The sequence below is a fragment of the Prionailurus viverrinus genome, chromosome F2, assembly GCF_022837055.1.
Source record: "Prionailurus viverrinus isolate Anna chromosome F2, UM_Priviv_1.0, whole genome shotgun sequence".
Taxonomy (NCBI): Eukaryota; Metazoa; Chordata; class Mammalia; order Carnivora; family Felidae; genus Prionailurus; species Prionailurus viverrinus.
Genome location: NC_062578.1, coordinates 82,652,669 through 82,671,470, shown reverse-complemented (window position 1 = coordinate 82,671,470; position 18,802 = coordinate 82,652,669). Strand labels below are relative to the sequence as shown.

The 18,802-nt window shown below is 64.1% G+C and overlaps 1 protein-coding gene across 1 annotated transcript in view; it reads left to right on the top strand.

Moving 5' to 3' along the window:
• Positions 1–18,802, top strand: part of ZC3H3 (zinc finger CCCH-type containing 3) — an 88,331-nt gene that overhangs the window by 27,215 nt on the left and 42,314 nt on the right. Inside the window, 1 exon segment of the mRNA XM_047842277.1 lies at positions 7,905–8,058. Coding sequence (XP_047698233.1) covers positions 7,905–8,058 — 154 coding nt within the window.

Sequence of the window (18,802 nt, the reverse complement as noted above, 5' to 3'; positions counted from 1 at the left end):
GGGTGTCGCTGACAGAGCAGCTGGGAACAGCCTGGCGCGGGGCCTGGCGGGGGAAGCCGGTGGTACTTTCTAAGCCGCTGTGTCTGAGGCAGCGGCGGGTGGGGGGCGCCGGAGGTTCCCTGAGCACCCCGGCGTCCGGGCAGGGGGTGTGCGTTCGTGGGGCGGTCTGGCGGACGCTGCAGCTGAGCTCGGCTGCTGAGGGGCCTAGACGGACGGGCGGGGGATCAGGGAGGAGGTCGGGGCTGTTGACCAGAAAGGACGCGTGCTTCTAGGCTCACCAGAGACTAGTCTGCAGACGGGGCTGGGGGAGGCCGGCACGGGGCCCTGCTGGCGCTCAGGCGGAGGGGTCCCCGGTCTGTAGGCCTGGGAGGCCCAGACCCCCTCCCCCCCCCCCCCCCCGGCAGCCCAGAGCGCTCCGACACAGGTGTGGCAAGGTGTCCACTTACTGCCCTAAACACACTGAACCGCGAACTCAATTAGAAGGCAGAGATCATCAGGCTAGAAAGGCTGAGCTGAAGCCAACGCTGCCACAGCGGTAGCACCGCCGTCCGAATGGGACCCGGCTTGGTGGGTTCTGCCCGTGGTTCCAGCTGGGAGCAGGCCCAGCGGCTTCCTGGGTAGAGCGGCCCGCCCTGTTGCCTGGGGCCCTTGGCTGAGTCTTTCCCATGTGGTAGGCCTTGGGGGGGGGGGCCGGGGGGGGGGGGGGGGAGAAGGGCAGTCCAGCCCAGTGTGGAGAGATGAGATGGCCAGGTTGTTCCTTAGTGTCCTGGAGGAACCCTGCGGCTCGCCCCCAGCCAGGGGGCACCGGCGTCAGTAGAAACTGGGGCGTCGGTGTCCTCGCCCCAGGTCCCAGGGCTGGATCCCATTCCGGGTGCTGATCTCCCAGTAGCACAGAGATGGGGGCCCATCTGAGACGGGGCGGGGGGGGTGTGGACCAGCCCTGTGTCTGGACACATCCTTCCTGGTTAAGCGCGTAACTGAAGGGTCTGGGCTTGGGCTGCAAAAGCCCTGGTGGGTCTCGGAGGGGCTGGCAGGTGGGCCACGTGCGCAGGAAATGGCCGCACACGGTGTGCGCCCATCTGTGCCGGCCCCCGTGCGGAGCCTCGGGCGTGTGGGCCGGGCCGTGCGGCGGGACGGCGGTCAGGGCCGGGGGCACAGAGTTGCCAGGGCAGAGTTCAGGCCAGCGTTCCCTTGGCAGCTACTGCGGACACTGGGGAGCAACCGGCCTGAGGCTGAGTGGGGAGGGGAGGGGAGAGCAGGCCTGGGACCCCCTCCGGCGGCACCCGACGACCAGAGCCCGGACCCCACAGGCCTTCCTTCTGGCTGCTTCCTGCAGATGGTGTGCATCCACGGACCTTTCCCGGTGGCCTCTGGGGTCGGCTCGCCCCTCCTAGGAGTGGGGCCCTTTTCACTCCCAAATGCGGCCCCGGTTCCACCGTCTCCAGGACCGTGGGGGTCACCGAGGGGACAGCTCAGATGACGTTGACCTTCAGAAATGCCCTGGTGGACAGGCAGTGTCTAGAGAGAGCGGGCACACCTCACTGTCCCCTCTGAGGCCGAGTGGGGCTTGGGGCCCACCCCACAGCCCTTCTCCGGGCGCCAACCCCCGGCCCTGCCCCAGGCAGACAGGCCGTGTTGCTGCCGTTCGCCCTGGTCATCTCGAGCACTGCCCGTCCTGCCCGGCCCAGGGCTCCGCAAGCAGCTCGGCTGCCCCGCGGGGTTTCAGACACCATTGCGCGTTGAAGGCTTCTCAGCTGGTGCGCCTGCTGGTCTGTGTACGTTGCCGTGGCCGTTTTGCCAGGAGTGCGGCACACCCGCTGTTAGGACAGAGCCGGACTCTGCTGGGGTCCTGCAGGGTTGCTGTGACGTGTGGGTTTGTGGCCACTGTGCAGCCCACCTGCCACCAGCGGGGAAAGCGGCCCGCCCCTGCGGCACCTCCCGCTGCCGAGAAGACCAGGCGCCTCTGGGCTGACCTGCACCTCACCTGCCCCTGCCCCCTGCACCCACAGTCTTTCTAGTGGCTGGTCTCGGGTCAGGGAGGTAGGGTAAGGCCCTGGAGGGCTGGGTGATGCACCTCGAGCTGGGTGTGGGGAGCCTGCCTGGGCCCAGTCCTCCCGTTGGCTCTCTGTGGGCTCCTTGTTGCCTGCGCACTCTCCAGACCCGCCTGGCTTGCTTGGCCCTCACTTCTGTCCCTGTCACCGCCCCTGGGGTGGTACAGAGTCTGAGGGCGAGGTGAGGCCTTGGTCGCAGGTAGGAGCCTTTTGCCAACCTGGAGGCGGTGTGGGGAGGCCCGGGCCCCGTGCTAGCCGGCTGCTCCTTCGTCCCCCGGGAGCCCCCAGGGCACCTCCCCGCTTCCTCCAGGAGAAGCCAGCACCCTGCTTGCCTAGAGCTGTTCCCTGCTTTTCACTGCCTGGGGCCTGTGGCTGTGCTGTCCCTTCTGTTTGGACCCCACTCAGGCCCCTCCTGGTCCTTCCAGGCTGGCGGTGTCACTGCTGGGGGCACTCGTGACAGGTCCTGCCTGCCGTGTGCACCTCTTTGCACCCCTGACCACCATCAGCTGCGGTCACGACCGTAAGCTGGCCGCTGATCTGAGAGCCTTGCTCTTGCTGGAGAGCAGAATTGTGTCTGGGGCCTGCCCCAAAGGCCATGGCTCTCAGGAACTGCCCAGGGAAGAGGCCCCACAGGGGACGACGGGTTTGTGGGCGTGCAGGTGCCCAGGTGCTCACAGGGGCCTCCCACCCTCTCTCTCGGGCACATCAGCGACCCCACTGCCAGGTGCTGTCCCACGTCTGTGCCAAGGAGGGGGCCAGGCTGGTTTCCGTGGCACGGCCCCTCCCTGCTCTGGCCTCTCTTGTCTGCCTTAGGCCAGGCCTCCCTCACCCAGTGCCAGGCCCTGGGCTGGGTCGAGTTGGCACCGCATCAAAAACTCCGGTTAAGGCTGGAAGGAAGACCTTTCGGAGTGAGTTTGGGTGCACAGAGCTTGCCGGTGGTTGGCACCCACGGGCCCTGGTCAGGTGGGGGCCCTGTGCCCATTTCGGTTGGGGGCTGTGGGCGGCCTGATGGGAGGCAGGTGCGGGTGGGTGGGGGCACTACCAGCCTACAGCAGGGTGACCAGCTGGGACCTGAGCCCACTGAGAGTGGACAATGGCTTCTGTGGCAGAAGAGCAGAAATCCCTGTGGCTTCTGAAATGCTGAGCCGCAGCACGGCCTTTTAGAGCTGTCTGCAGCCTGCTCGCAGATACTGACGCGTCAGGGTAGCTGTTGATGAAAAGCGGATCAGGCAGAGGAAGTTGAATCTCCCTGGACTGTGAACTGGGGAGCCTGGGCCAGCAGAAGCCCTTGGCCCCATGGCCACTCCACCAGCCGGGCTCCCCACCCTCAGCCAGAGGGGTCTCCGCCCCCCCCCTGCCCCCCCCCGCCCCACGCTGCCGTGGTCCCGAGAGGCCAGGGGTCTGGGGCCTGGCCTGGGGCCCCTCTTCCAGGAGCATGGCTTGGTTTTGAGGGTGCACGACAGGCAGGCTGGATTCCGTCTGCGGGCTCTGTCCAGTCCTGTTCCACTGGCGCAGGTGAATTCTGTGCTCAGGTACCAGTCACTCGCTTTTGCTCAGCTGTCCTGTCCCCCAGCAGGGATGGAGGGCTGGAGATAGCCCTGCCCTTCGTCTGTGCCTCCACCAGCAACACCCCCGCTGCCTCTTCACGAGGCCAGAGGCTCAGGGAAGAGGCTTCTGGAACGGGGTGGGGAGCCAGCTGTGGACAGGTCTGCCATCTTCACGGGGCCTGTCTCTGGAGGCCCCAGTGCCCCTGTCTATGGGCCGTGGCTGGGCGAAGACCAGAGGCTGGTGGATGGGAGGCCACGGAGCCAGGGGCGCGTGGTCCCTGCCCGGCCCCCCCAACCAGGCCTTTCCCTAGGGGGCCGGACAGTGGGGTGCTGCTGGGGACACTCGCTCAGCCCTGAGTCTGCCCGCCTGTATGGGGAGCAGCCTCAGGCAGCCCTTTGCGCAGTCTTCGTCTTCTCCCTATTCATTAAACAGTTGTGAAATTAGCAGCTCATTTTCTACCTAGTTATTGCCCTTTGAAGTTCCATAAAAATCTGAACTCCGTCTCAACTCCTGCTCTGCACTAAAACAGAGAGAGCTGTGACCTCCGTCTGATGGGCTCTCCCGTCTGGTGGCTGGTCAGGAGGGGGACTGGGGGAGCCGGGACGGGGCATGGCCCTCCCTTTCCTGCCATCCGCCCAGTGCTCTGGGGCCCTGGGAGGGGCTGGTGTGTGCCCCGCTTCCACGGCTGGATCACGGAGGGCAGGACGTGCTGGGGGCAGGAGCCAGGCTGGCTGGGCTCCGCCGCTGGATGGGTGTCCCGCCTCCCTGGGCCTCAGTGGCCTCCCTCCCTGCCACCACGCCTGCCCCGCGTGCCCGTGCTCGGTGCTCGGGAGGGCCCCTGGCTGCAGCCTAGTCCCCCCACCCCGTCTGGGGCCCCCGAGCACGGGCGCGCGGGGGAGGCCGGCCCCCGGGCCGACTGTGCAGGCGCGAGGGCTCCGCTGATAGATGGGCTCATATCCCACTCAAATATGATGCCAGCAGTTTTCTGTAGTTCGTCTTCCATTGCGGTAGTAAAGTTTTTAATTAGGAAAGCTAATGAGATCGATTAGTCATTAGAAGTGACCTCTGCACGGCAGGGCGGAGAGGGTTGTGTGTGTGGGCCTGATAACGCGGCGCCCGGGCCTCGTTGGCAATAAAGGCGCGAAGGGTTTGATTTGAGTGAAATGTGCCACAGGGAATACATCATGCGGAGAAAAAAATTACAACCCTGGGAGTCTGTAATGAAGGGAATTAAACCCACATCCTATCTAAATAACATGATTATCTACACAAACCCTCCGCCAGCTGCGGGGAATGGCCGGCTGCTGGGGCTGCCTTCCCAGCCGCGGGGTCGGGGCGAGGCCTGGGCTCCCGAGCCACGGGGAGCAGGGCTGGGGTGTGCCTGCCACCTCCGCCCTGGGGCGGGCCTTGCCGCCTCCCACCCCAGCTTCCCGGTCCCCGTGTGCAGGCACAGTGTTAGGATCCCTGCGCCTGTTGGCCACGGGGGCACACACCCACCTGTGTGTTCTTGGCACGGGCGCCCTAGGCGGCCTCTCCGGGGTCACTGCCGTGAACCCTTCCGCTGCCTGTGCCTAAACTGCCCATTGAGGAAAGATGGGGGCCAGGAGTGACGAGCAGGCCAGGCTGTAGGGGTCACAGCCCCGCCGTGGGGCAGGGTGTGCCCTGCTGTGCCCTCCCCTCTCCTTGTTGCTCAGGACCACGGGGGGTGGGGCCTCACAGATGACAGTGTGAAGGAAAGGACACCAGGCTGACTGTTTAAGAGGAGATCTGCCTTGTTACTTTGCGTTTCCCAGAAGTGGTAATTGGGCACTAATAAGTAAAATGCAGTAAGTTAAGCAAAAAGTTGATTTTACAACAGGCCTGCGCTTTGCAGGAGTGCATCCTGAATACAGTTGCCTGTTAACTTGAATGCAGAGTCCAGGCCTTTGGGCGTGGGGGCGGGGGAGGGGGCTTCCTAGAGGTGGCAGTGCTCACATCCGGAAGAGGGGAGCGGGGCTGGGCCAGGCCTGGGTTCCCTATGCTCAGGATGAAGGGGGTGGGGCTGGTGAGTCAGCGGGGCTCCCGGGCAGGAGTCCAGCTGCAGAGCCAGGGCTGTGTGGCTCCAGCCGTGCCAGGGCTGTGTGGCACCTCCCATCCCAGAGCAGCCAGCGGCCGCTGCCTGGGAGGCCTGGGGTCAGGCGTGCTGTCCGGATGCAAGGGCCGAGGGAGCAGGGCGGCTGTGAGGGTAGCTTGGGGCCCTGATGACTTAGAGGAAGGCTCTTAGTTGGAACAAGCTGTTATTGATTTTCTGTGGTCCATCCTTGCTTATAAGACCTTGAAAATTCAATTCAGCAAACATTTATCTATCGATGCCCACTGTGTGCGAGGCTCTCCCCTGCGTCCCAAGAGCGTGTGGGGTGCTCAGAGCTAAGGATCCACTCACTTTGGTCACTCAGCAAGATCAGGTGTCCCTGGTGATGCCATGTCGCCCTTTGTTTTTGCTGACCTTCTGTTTTCTCCCCAACTCCCTGGAGCTGCTGCTTTTGGAGGGAGGGAGAACCGAGGAGAGACAGAGACAGACAGAAGGGGTGAGGGGAGAAGGGGGGGGTCTCCCCTGTTGCCGGGGCGTCTGTCCTGGCCTCACCTGGATGTGTCGTGGCTCCCTTTGGTGGGCAGCTGCTGTGCGTCCCTGCGCCAGTCTGGTGACCAGAGCTGTGCCCTGCCCCTGGCACTCTTTGGGCCTTGAAGCCCACGTCCACCTCTGACAGGTGAAAGGGCCCTGCACAGTCTCCTTGGTCTGGCAGCAGGCGTGCACCCTCTAGTCCGGGGCACTCGGGAGGGCTCTGACCCATGCCGTGTCCTGACCTTGCCGTGTGGGTGGATGGGTACCCTGGCAGAGGGTGAGGGGACACCTGGAGGAGGGGCTCTTCCAACATCCGGGCAAGGGGCACAGTGCCAGATACCAGGCTTGTCTTGCTTGTTCCCGGCCAGGTGTCCCCTGGGTGTAGTGGGTTCTGGCGGGCCGGGCAAGCCTGGAGAGGAGGTGTGTGGAGCCAGGAGCTGGTTCGGGAGCCTGGCTGTGGGCTGGAGTCTGTTGGGTCTAGGGCTCTGAAAGATGGGTTTTAGATGCTGTCCGTGATTCGTAACAGCTCCTTGCAGGCCGGCAACGGGGAGGTTCCCAGTCTGGTTCGGGATCTGTGGGTTCTGGGAGGGTCTAGCGGAGCAGGCCCGGGTCATGGAGCGCTGGTCCGTGCTGTCGTAGGAGCCAAAGGACTGGCACCGAGCGGGACTAGCGAGGGGATGTGGGGGTTTGGTGCCGCCCCGTGCACTGCTCCCTCCGGGCCACCTGGGGCCCTGGCAGCCTTTGGCTGAAGGGTCACGGGTCTGCTCTGGTGCTGATGCTCCGGCAGTGAGACCCTGTGCGTTTTCCTGGGGGCCTCGCCTGGCACGCACGCCGCCCCTTCCCCCCCCCCCCCGCCCCCGCCACTGCCCGATGGCCTGACCCGGCATAGCGTCTCTGTGAGTGGGAGCCCCAGGAAGCTACCCATGCTGGGGTGCTGTGCAGGCAGGTTGGATGGGACGAGGAGGAGCCCGCAGGGAGCCTGGGTCCCAGCGCCGGTCCGAGAGGGGAGCTTCCGGAGAGACTGCCGGCCATGGGCTGGGTCACGAGAGGCTTCGGCGCCCCCGTCCCGCGCTGCGTTCGCTTTAATTATCTGGGCAGTTAGAGCTGTATATTATGCGAGCCGGGCAATTAGGTACGTTCCTCGAAGCTGTGGAGAAATTGCCGGCTATCAAGTGGAGGGGAACTCGGGCAAAACAGATCCCTGTTAATTGCATGAACCATTCAGCAAAAGAGAAGCTGTGGTGTACGTACATCCCCCGCAAGATGTTATGAAAACATTGGTGATTAAATACATAAATCTGCGTGAGCATGTGGTGGGGGTGCCCGGAGAGGGAGGCGAGCAGTCTGCACCCCGGCCTCCTGTGCCCTCCTGCGCCCTCCTGCGGCCCCCTCCTCGCTACTCCTGGAGGCTCTGGGGAGTTGGGGCCAGAGTGGGGGTCCTGAGTCTGGGGGCTGTCTGCTGAGGGGCGCCAGCCCATGGTGCCGCCCCAGTCAGCTGGCCCCGGGGCACTTCTGCCGCCCCCCCTGCCCACGTGTCACTCGGCATCCCCAGTGCCCTGTGTCTCAGGACTCCAGGCCTGGGCCCAGCCTTCTGGAGCCTCGGGCCCCTGGGTGCTCTGGGGCTGTGTGGGGCGGGGCTGGAGTGAGTCGAGAGGCCCCCTGCCGACCTGCACTGACCCCCTCTGTGTGCGTTTCCTCTGCAGCGTCCAGCGTGCACACCCTGCGGACGCCTCCCACCGGCAAAGTGATCAAGACCCGCTACCGCATTGTCAAGAAGACGCCCGTGTCTCCTCTCAGCGCCCCCCAGTCTCCCCTGTCCCTGCCCTCTTGGCGGTCACGGCGGCTCTCGCTGTCCAGGTAGGACGCCCTCATCCGGGCTGCCTTGGGCCTGGGGCCTGTAGGGGACCGAGCTGGCCACACAGAAGCGCTTGCTCTACGGTTTGCCGGCCGCGGAACAGGCTAATTTTTCTGTGTAGCAGTTTCTGCAGCAGACCTACGGCCAGCCTGCGCATGCCGCGTGCACTCACGGACGCACGCGTGCACTCACGGACACGCGCGTGCACAGACACGCATGCCCTCCACCGCTGTCTGTAGGCTGTTAGCTGGCAGGGGACGTCCGTGGGGGAAGCCACCATCTGGACAGTTGAGGCCACACCGGGCATTGTTCCACTTCATGGAGAAACTTCTGGTTAGAGGTAGGGCCTGAGCCGCCCTCTGGGAGCTGTGGCCCATCTTTCCTTTGGCACACGGGGCTACGGCCCTCTCCCTGTCCCCCGCAATGGGTGCTGCCTGCACCCCACCCCCCAGTGCTGCAGCCTTGCTCTGGGCCGCTCCTGGCTGAGGGCGTACAGAGTGGGGACGGTTCCACTTATTTTCTGGGTGCCCTGGCCCAGAAGTGGGAGGGTTCTGTTGGCGGAGCCGCTTTAGGGGATAGAAGTCGGGGGCCCCTGTTGTGAGCCTGCTCAGCCCTGGGGCCTCAGGAGGCCTGTCGTGGGGGGCATGGCCCCTTCCTTTGCTGAGGTGGGGGGTGGGGCGGCAGCTCTGGTGGGTGAGTGGGAACGGGGCGCCCTCTGGGAGCCTCTTCCTAGGGGAGCAGAGTGGGAGCTCCCTCATCCAGCGTCGGCCTCCACCCGGGTGCGGTGGGCACTCTGGCCGAGGGCTGTGGACAAGGGACCGTTGTGCCCCACGGGACTGGACTACACAGAATACTGGGCAGGGGCCGTCCTGCTAGCCCACCAGGAGCCCCACCACCTGCTGGCCAGTGGCTCCCTGGCTCTGGGGCTGTGAGAGGAGGTGCTGGCCCGCTGGCCTGTGGCAGGGCGATCGGCCCACCCAGGCCGCGGCACCCACTCCCTCCTCCGTTACCGCGAGGCTGCACTGAACTTGGCCCTGCTGCTGGTTTTTCTGGAGGCAATAGCTGCAAGTATATTTTAAATTAATTTTACTGCACTTTTTGTAATATTTTTGTTTTAAATAGATTTATAAGTATCTTGGGGGCTATTTCTACAAATTTATGAAGATAATTTTCACTCTCTCGATAAGGTTAAATTTACACCTGCTATTTCCATATTAATTCACAGTGCTAAGTGGGTCTAATTTTCTTCCGTTCTCCTATCTAGTGAGCATGGCCTTTCCTAATGCAATTTCCCCCTCACTAAATCACTGTGATCGGGAGTCATGATCGAGCTAAATTAACTTAAATTAATTTACTTAATAAGAGCCCCAGATCATCGTGAATGAGGTTCAGATTTATTGATCTTGCTCCCGCCTCCCCTCCCGCGGTCCGAATTCCGGTCCCACCTCCCCCAGGGGGCGTGGCGGGGGGCTGGGGTGGCCCTGTGGGGGTCACTGAGCAGAAAGGGGTGGCAGGCCCTGTGGGGCGAGGCCTACTGGGGGGGTGGCTGGGTGCACCCCCCCGGGCTGTAGCCGCCTCATAACCAGGCAGAACGTCAAGTCCATTAGGTGGGGAGCAGCCCAGGCGGCAGCAGGACAGGGAATACTTGCCTGCGCCTCAGTGTGGGAGTTGAGCAGGTGGGGGTGGAGAGGGCGCTTGTCCATATGCCGTGTGGGCAGGTCTGCGAGGTCTGACCTCCCGGCTCAGGTAGGTGGGATGGGCCGTGAGGAGAGGCGGGCCTCGTGCTGTGGGCGCCGTAGGCCCGGCTCAGAACGGACAGGCCCGGACCCAGCTGCCCACCCTGCTTGGCCACGGCTCCCCCCGGGCCGGCTGCCTTGCAGGGAGGGCCATGGCCGTGTGGGTGCCCCGGCACAGGGGCCCGGCTATGGGTGGGGCGGGTAGGTGTGGTGAGGACGCGGCTCTGGTTGGCTCTGTGACGCCCTGTCCCAGGCCGTGCTGGTGTCAGACGGCTCAGGTCCTGTGGCCCTGACTCGTGCGCGATGGCTGCGGGCTCGGGTCAGCTTCGCGGGTGCTCGAGGCTTCCAGCGCTCCCTGTGCGTGCAGGCGTGGCTGGGCCCTACCCCCCAGGACGGGTACACGTAATCTGAGGCCACGTGTGGAGGCTTTGCTTAGTGGGGTCTCCCTCCACCTGACCGCCTTACTCCAGGTCTGTGTTACCCATTGCCAGGGCTCCGGGACACACCCTGAGCACAGAGTCCTAGGTTCTTGGGGGCCAGGCCCCCGGGCTTCGTGGGCCTGCAGAGTAGGGTGTGGTGGAGGCTGAGGGCTGAGCGGCTCAGGTCCTGGGAAACGTGGCTGCCAGCGGACTGGGGTTCCTTTGCCCAAGGTCAGCCGGACCCTGGTGGGGGGTGGGCTTCCTTCTCAGCAGAGTGGCCGCCCGCCAGCTTCCCGGCCTGTCGGCTGTGCCCGCCTGGGCTTGTCTTGTTGAGGCAGCGGAAAGGGCCTGTCTCCAGGGCCGGCGGCCAGTCTGGTGCCCACTCACCTGCTACTTTCAGCTCCATCAGAGCTGGGGGCTGCCTGTATGCGGTCAGTGGGTCCAGGGAGGCTCTGGCCGACTGGCCTGGCCTGTGGCCTTGACCTCCACCCTGTGCATCTGCAGGCTCTTCAGCTTTTCCCTGGGCATGAGGAGGGGTTGAGCCGGTGGCTGGGCCCAGGCCAGTGTGGTCTGAGGGCGCAGGGGTGAGAAAGCAGGGCTTCCCGCCGGGTGGCCAGCCTCAGCCCAAGGCCCATGAGCTCTCCTTGGCCCTCCTGATCCGGACGCACCTCAGAGGGGAACACCCCTGGGGGGTGTGGCAGGCAGGCCCCAACAGTCCTGGAAGTCTCAGTCGGCAGTGTTGGGGACTGGGAGACACAGGCGGGAAGTAAGTCAGGTGACCCGGTGGCCGAGAGTGCCGGTGTTGGCATGGGTGGCCCTGGATCCCACCCTCCTGCAGACACCCGCTGTGGAGAGAAAGCTGTGTATATGTGTGTGTGGAAATGCTGCCGTCGCGGGGGAGCCTGGGGAGCGCCGCTGGGGAACACACGCCGTGTGACCCTGAGCGAGCGGGAAGGCCGGGGGGCGGAGCTCCCAGAGGCCCCTGGGGCTGCCTCACGGAGTGGCCAGGTGTCCTGAGCAGGGCCGGGGCGGAACCTGGCTTATCAGCTAGATAGATGGCCAGTGGTCGTGGCAGGTCCGTGCCCTCCCTGTCCGGAGGGATGATACCCCTCGTTGTGGCGAGGGGTTGCCACACTCGGTCCTGTGCCACAAGGGGCCTGGCGTCAGAGCGAGCGTGGGGGCAGCAGGGCCGCTGCCACTCTTGCTCCAGGCAGATGGGGCCGCGCTTCCCGACTGCCTGGGACTATGGGGTGGGGGGACAGCAGGCCCCTCCTGGCAGTGGCTGGTGGCCCCAGGGGCTGCGGGTGGGATCGCTGCGGGACCCACATGATGTACGGCTGGGCCCCGAGGACCGCACGCCGCTGCTGCCCAGACCGGCCCTGGGGTGTGGGGTGTCTTGGGGGGCGGCGGAGGCTCCCGCCGAGCGAGGGTTTAACGTGTTTGTTCTCAGGTTTGTGGATTTGCCTGTGCCCTCGGCGGCTTCCAGCAAGTTCATTAATCTGAACTGCAGCTGAAACGTGACTTATATCCCTAAACCGCCTGTCACTTTTCACTCCTTCCAAACTCATTTGACGTGAAAGTGCGGGGTAAACAGAAGCCGCTGAGCTCAAGCAGATGAGTCTGGAGGCCGCTCCGTCCCGACTACAAATGGCGCTGTCACAGGGGCTGCCGCGCGCAGGCCCGCCTTACTTTATTTTATTTTATTTTAGCGCCTGTGCGGTAAATCTTAAGTAATCTCTGGCTGGTTTGACGAGGCTTGGGCTGCGATTTTGAAGGCTCTGAAATGTGTCTCCAAAGTGATGTCTCATTAAAGAGGAATTCAGCCTGAGGATGGGCTGAGCAGCACCCCCCCCAGGGGGGGGCTTTGGGGTCCCGTGTGCTTCCCCCTCATGCCCGGGCCCCCCCCACCCCCCCGCCCCGGACGCCCAGGATCTCCCTAGAGGCAGCGGGGCCCGGCCCCGGCCCTCGGGCCACTGACGCGGCAGGCTCTGCCTCTCTCTCTCCGTTCCGGAGGCTGGCCGTCTGAGGTGAGGGTGCCAGCGCCCTGTCCACGCTGTAGGCAGCTGCTTCCTCAGCGTGTCCTCGTGTGGCGGGACAGGGCACTCTCTGAGGGCGCCAGTCCTGTTGGGGGGCCCTGCCCTCGTGACTTTGTCCAACCCTAAGCACCTCCCAGAGGCCCACCTCCGCGCGCCAGCCCGTTGGGATGAGGGTTTCTACATAGGGATTTGGGGGGCACGGCGTTCCGTCCATCCAGGGAGCATCTGCTGTGAGGGAGCCCCCACGTGAGGTGGGTGCCTCCTCGTGTCACGGCCACGCCCCAGGCCCTCACGTGTCTAGTGAGGGCCCTGCTCGGCCGTGTGCCACAGGCCGCTCCCGCTCATCCCAGGCCAGGACCCGTGACAGGACTAGTAGAGAAAACTGGGCGCCCCGTCCTGGGCCAGGTGCCCGCTCTGCTCACGGCGCTCTCTTCCCGTCAGGAGGCGAGCGGAAAAGTGAGGCGGGAGCCCCCACAGGGTGGTGAGTGTGGTGAAGCACCGACAGTGTACCCAGGACAGAGGGTGCTCAGGGAGCCCAGAGAAGGCCGGTCTCGGGGTGGGGCAGGCGTGGTCAGTGTGGGCCGTGTTGCCAGGGGAGGGAGCTCTGCTCCTGGGCTGGCAGGGGTGTGGGGGGTACAGCAGGGGGGCTGCGGCCCTTCCTCCTGTCGAGCCCCTTCCCTGGCTGTGACCACGGGGTTCGGGCCCAGGGCGTGTGCCGCGGCCAACCTTCTCTTGACTTGGCTGCCATGCTCCTGGGCATGCCTGCCCGCACCCCCACCCACTCTCTGACATTCCGTCTCCCCCGTGCCCCAGCCGCGCCGTGTGGGCTCTGTCTGTGCACAGCCTGTACCGACAGCCTGAGAAGGTGCCAGGCCAGGCACGGCTCCCACTGCCCATGAAAGCGCTGAGTGACCGTGACCAACGCAGCAGGAGTTTGAGTTGGTTCTGGTACGAACAACAGTGTCTACTTCGAGCGAAGAGAGATACCCGGCTGATTTCGCACGGGTGCCTATTCGGGCCCGGCCCGCTCTGTGCGACGGGCAGTCGGCGCTCCTGGTCTCCTGTCAGATGCAGGGGAGGCCTGGCCTGCGAGTGTCTGGGGTTCCGCCCATCTGGTGTGCCCGGGGAAGGGAGGGCACCTCTTCTGCTGGGAGACAGCAGGTGGGGAGGAGCCTCGGCGTGTGCTGCGGGGACTGCCCTCTGCCCCACACAGGGCTTTCCTTGCTGGACTCGACGGCGGGTGTGCGCCTGCGTGTGGCGGCTTGGGCTTCGTGTGTGTGAACCCCGGGAATGGCCTGTCCCGTGGGCCCTGGGGAACGGCTGCCGTCCACTCTTCCTCTCGACGGTGACAGGAGAGCCCACGGCAGCTTGCTCACGGGCCCCTGACCCTCTCCAGCCAGGGAGAACGGGGCGGGGGCATCACCGTCCACACTTGGGGTTCCCAGTACTGATTGGGGTGGCCAGACCTGCGTGAGGTGGGGAGCTGCCGTGAGGGCGCAAGGTCGGGGGTGGGGGGCGTTGGGCCCAGGCCCGGGGCTGGTCCTGCCGGGGCGACCGGCGCCACACCAGCCCTCCTGGTCCCTGTCGCTCACCTCCGTGTCGGCGGTCCCCTCGAAAGGCGGTAGGGAAAGTGAGGTGAGCCACCCACCTGGCGTGAGCCGCACAGTTGGCTGTGTTGGCATCCAGGTCAGGAGCTCTGACTACACAGTGACACCGCGAGCCCGGGGCTCCCGATGGCTCTGATGGGGGCTTCCGAGCGCTGCGTGCTGCAGAAGACAGCCCCCCGCCCAGGCTGGAGCTGGGGGAGTGGGTTGCGGCTCTCAGCTGGGCAGTACCTTGGCTCCTGGGTGTCGAGGTTCGGGCCGGGCCCTGGCAGAACAGGTGGAGGCCCCCAGGAGGTGGCTGTAGTGGCCCCTCCCAGCCCTTTGCCTTGTCCGCCCGCTGTCCGAGGTCTGTGGCGGCTGCCCTGGATGGGGTCACCCTGCCTGTCTGGAAGCTGTGGCCCAGGAGAGGACAGATCCTGAGCTGGTAAGTCACAGAAGTGTCCTGGGCCAGCATTCCCGGAGGTCCGGCAGGCCCGGGCGGTGGGCTCTCCTGGGCCTGTCTGTCGCCGTGCATCTCAGCCAGGCCTGGCTGTGGTGAGAGGGACGTGGCCAGGCACAGAAGGGGTCTCCCCCGGCATGCACAGCATGGAGGAGACCCCGAGAAGCCTGAACAGGCAGAACAGGTTCAAGCGCAGAGGCTTGACGAGGCCCCAGGGCCTAGCCTGGGATAGTGGGTGCCATACTCTGGAGCCCATTGGGCAGCCTAGACTTGGCAGTGCTGGGCTCCTGCTCCAGGGCGTCTGGACTTGCTGACTGCATCTGCCTCTGCCCAGCCCTGCAGATGTGCTCTGTGGCTTGTGGCCTGAGTGAGCCGTGTACTGCCCCCCTCCCGCGTCATGCCCAGTACGTTGCCTGGATGGTGCCCGTTGCCGCTGACCACCCATTGGAGCCCAGACGGTGAATTCCAGGGGCCGCTGTGGGGGTCGGTATGTTGGGGAGGGTCAGGGTGGGTCTGGGGCTGTCGGAGAGGGAGGTAGGGAGAGGATAGTCACAGCGTCCTCACAGGTTTCTTGCATCTAATTTTTGGGGGTAAACACTTTGGGTAAAAAATTTTGGGGTATGTCATTTTGATATACTTTTGCACGTACAGAAAAGTTGCAGACCTTGTATTCTTCGCCTCAGTTCACTGACTGCTTAATGCTTTGCCCCATCGGCTGTATCATATTTCCCCTCTGTGTTCACATACGACCATTTGGGTGGAATTTGCAGACCTGGTGCCCCTTGACCGGGCGCTGCAGTGTGGTCCCTGAGATCCGGGAAGGCTGCCTGGAGGCAGAGCTGGTGTGCAGCCCCACGGCGGTTGGGGGTTGCATCTTTTCAGCATCCTTGAGGCTGGACCCGGCCCTCAGCCTCGCTCCGTCTTTCCTGACGCTGATGTTTTGGAGAGTGGAGGCCAGGTGCTTTGTGCAGCGTCCCCGGGCTCGGACGCCTCCTTGTGAGGAGACTCAGATCTGCCATTTCAGCAGCAATGTCACGGAAGTGCTGGGTGGCCTGGAGGACCTGGCGTCTGGCTGCCTGGTGCCGGGGGGGGGGGGGGGGGGGGGGTTGGGTGACCTGACTGCCTGGCTGGCGGCCCGTGTGGGTCCTCAGGCGTTCGTGGGGAGGCGTTGGCCCTGCGTACGGCACCCTGTTCTCTGCTGGGCTTCACCCATGCATTCTAGACCCTTTGTGACTTTAACCCTGTGTCCTTTTGTACTGGCTGCGTGGCATCCTACCAGGAGCTGCTGTCCCTTATCCCCCGTTGCTTGATGTATTTGTTCATCTGTTTATGCTAGCATGGCATCGGATTCGTACTGTATCTGATAGGCTGTAACCTGTCACCGTCGTGACTCATCCGGCCCTCAGTCTGTGCCAGCCTGGGCTTCGGGGCCCCTTCTGTGGCCCGGGTCCTTTCCACACGGGGCGCCCCACGGAACTTTCGCTCTGCCAGCTCGGAACCAGCCGCCTGTCACAGAACCTGGCTCCTCGTGGTGCAGTGGCTCTTGGCTGCCCTCAGTCCCCCACAGCCAAGGGTCTCGTGGGCCTGGGGTGACAGGGGCACATAGCAGGGCCGTCCCGGCTCGGGGTGTATGTCTTTGCCCCCCGGCCCCGTTGAGTGCGTGTGTGGACCCAGCACCCGGAATTCACGCCATACTGCCAGTTCCGGCCGGGCACGCTTCCTTCTGCCTTCCCCTGGGGCATATCTGGGACTGTCCCCCATCGGGGACATCTGCTCAGTAGAGCTCGACATCTGTGTCTAGTTCTTCTCAGCTGACATGGACGCCCGGGGTGGCGCACGAGGCTGTGTCCGGCTCTGAGCTTTGGCAAACGCCACCCCTGTGTGGCTCAGCCCTCCGTCGACATCGGGGTGTTCTGTCGCCCAGAGTGCTTCCGTGCTGTCCCCATCGGCAACCCACACCCAGGAAGCCCGTCCCGCCTGTCCGCACCGTGGATTTGTAGACTCTCGAGGCTGGATCTGGAGCGCTCCGGCCTCCGACCCTGGCATCAGCACCACACAGCTCGTGGCCCAGGCCCTCCCGTTGCTCCCACCCCTGCTTGTCTGTGCTCCTCCCAGTGGACAAGTGAGTTATTCCCACTTCGGGACGGGAACCAAGGCAGCCGACTCTTCTCCCCTGTCTCTGTGTAGACCCGTGTTCCCGTCTCCCCTCAGTGCGTGCCCAGGAGTGGGGCTGCGGGGACGCGGGAGGGTGTGTTTGACTCCACGTGAAACCGCCAAGCCTTCCCCAGAGCGGAGGTGTCCTTTCTGTCCCCATTACGGCACGCGGTGTTACGGTCTTTCTGATTTTCACATTTTCCGTGGCAGCATCTGGTTGTGGTTTAATTTGCATTTCCCTGACTTCCCACGATGTTGAGCACTTACTTGTGGGCTTACCTACGGCCGTTTGGGCTCCTTGGCCCATTTTTAAGTTGGTTTGTCCTTTGTTCTTGAGCTACGGGAGCACGTTTGTTTCCGGCTGTGTGTCTTCCCTGCCAGTTCAGGCTTCCCTGGTTGAATGTGGCCTTGTCTCCTGTCCTGGAGTCTGGCGGTGGGTGGTAGGGGGGCCCTCGGTCCTCTGGGGGTTGTGCCCCCGTGGCTGCCGTGCTGCCGATCTCAGCCCCGAGTTCAGTGTGCAGAGTTAGGGACACCTCCCCCCGGGGGCTCTCACCCGGCCCTGGTCTCTGTCAGCGTGGCTGTGCCCCGATTCCAGGAGCCTCCCAGGAGCCCTGGAGGCTGCGGTCTCCCTGGGGGACCTGGAGCTCCCCAGGGAAAGCCCGGCCTCTCAGGGCCCCACACAGGGGAGGGTGGGCTCCCGCGTGGTGCTTGCGCACAGGGCACCTTTTTTTTTTTTAAATTTTTTAATGTTTGTTTATTTTTGAGAGAGAGAGAGACAGAGAGAGCGAGCATGAGAGTCAGAGGGGCAGAGAGAGAAGGAGACACAGAATCCGAAGCAGGCTCCAGGCTCTGAGCTGTCAGCACGGAGCCCGACGCGGGGCTGGAACTCACAGAGAGCAAGATCATGACCCGAGCCGAAGCCGGAGGCTTAACTGACTGAGCCACCCAGGCGCCCCAGCGCACAGGGCACCTTTGCTGGACCGCACCCTCGGCCCTCACACACGTCCCTCTCCAGCCCGGGGCCCCGGCCTGGTCAGAGCACAGCCTTTCTTCCACGCACGGGGACACCCGTCCACTACCGCCTGTCCCACTGCCAGCCAAAGAAACGAGAGCGGGAAGTTTGGCCTGGGGATGACAGGCGCTGAGGCTCTGGCCAGAGACCAGGGCAGGGCCTCCCGTGGGCCCCAGGGCAGGGCTCTGGGAGGGAGCCTTGGGGGTGACCCCCGGGCCCCGCCCGCTTCCCCATGCCGTGCTGAAGCAGGCCTCCTCCGGCAGGTTTTTTAGAATTTTATTTTATGAGAACAGGCGGTTACGGCTCCCCAAGTACCGTAAAAGTTAATGTGATGGCCTCCCTGCGCCTGTGCTCATTTTTATAATTTTTTATTTTATGAAACAGGACAGGGAGCTTAGTGACTTATTACTATTCATTTCGTTTCAATGCAGTAAATATTGATTCAGTTGGGGGTTTTCAATTTAAACCACTCGGCGATTATATAAAATATTACTGGCCTCTGAAATTATGCTTACCGATCCCTTCGGCTGCTCATTAAGGAGGGAGTGCAATTGTAGGTCCCTCTGCCTTCATCATTCTAATAAATGGGCTGAGGTGTGCTTCTGCTCGGGAGGTGCTGCAGAAACCGCTGGCGGGGGCCTGACAGCGAGGATGCAACTCTTAATTTGGAAGTCGGTTCAAAGCGCGCCTCGGTTATTTATTTATTTCTCTGTCTGTTTGAAGCACGCAGGCCTTTCAGCTGTCAGCAGCCCCGTGGCAGCAGGGCTGAGCACGTCCTCCGGAGGCCGGGACACCTGCCTGTGCCCCTCGGCACAGTGTGGGGCCGGGGGCGGGGGTGGGGGGGTAGGGCGGGGGTGGGGATGTGGGGTTGGCCCGGATGGGCGCTGAGGCCGGGACCCCGTCAAGGGACACCTCATCTCCCTCTGGAAGCTCATCCAGAGGAGGGGACCTTTTCCCAGTGACACTGGTGCCCGGCCCCTCGGTGCAGAGCTGGGCCTGGGACGCAGGACCCCGAGGGGTGAGGAGAGGGCGTCTCGGTGCCTTCCTGCAGCCTGTGCTCACGGTCAAATACCTGCCCAGTGTCGGACAACACGTCGAAGCCTCCCCGGAGCCCCCGTGGCATCAGGCCCTCAGGACACCAGCACAGGCCAGCTGGTCCCTCTGGGTCTGGGGTCTGTTCACACGTTTGGTCCCTGTCCCTGCCTCTAAGATGGCCCCATGTGGTGATGGGGGACAGTGAGAGGGTCAGGAGTCCAGGTCGGCAGCCCCCAGGAGAGGCTGCGCTCGGCTGGGCCAGCACAGTGCCCCGTGGCCCCTGTGCCCCCCGGCAGGGGCGCCTCAGCCCT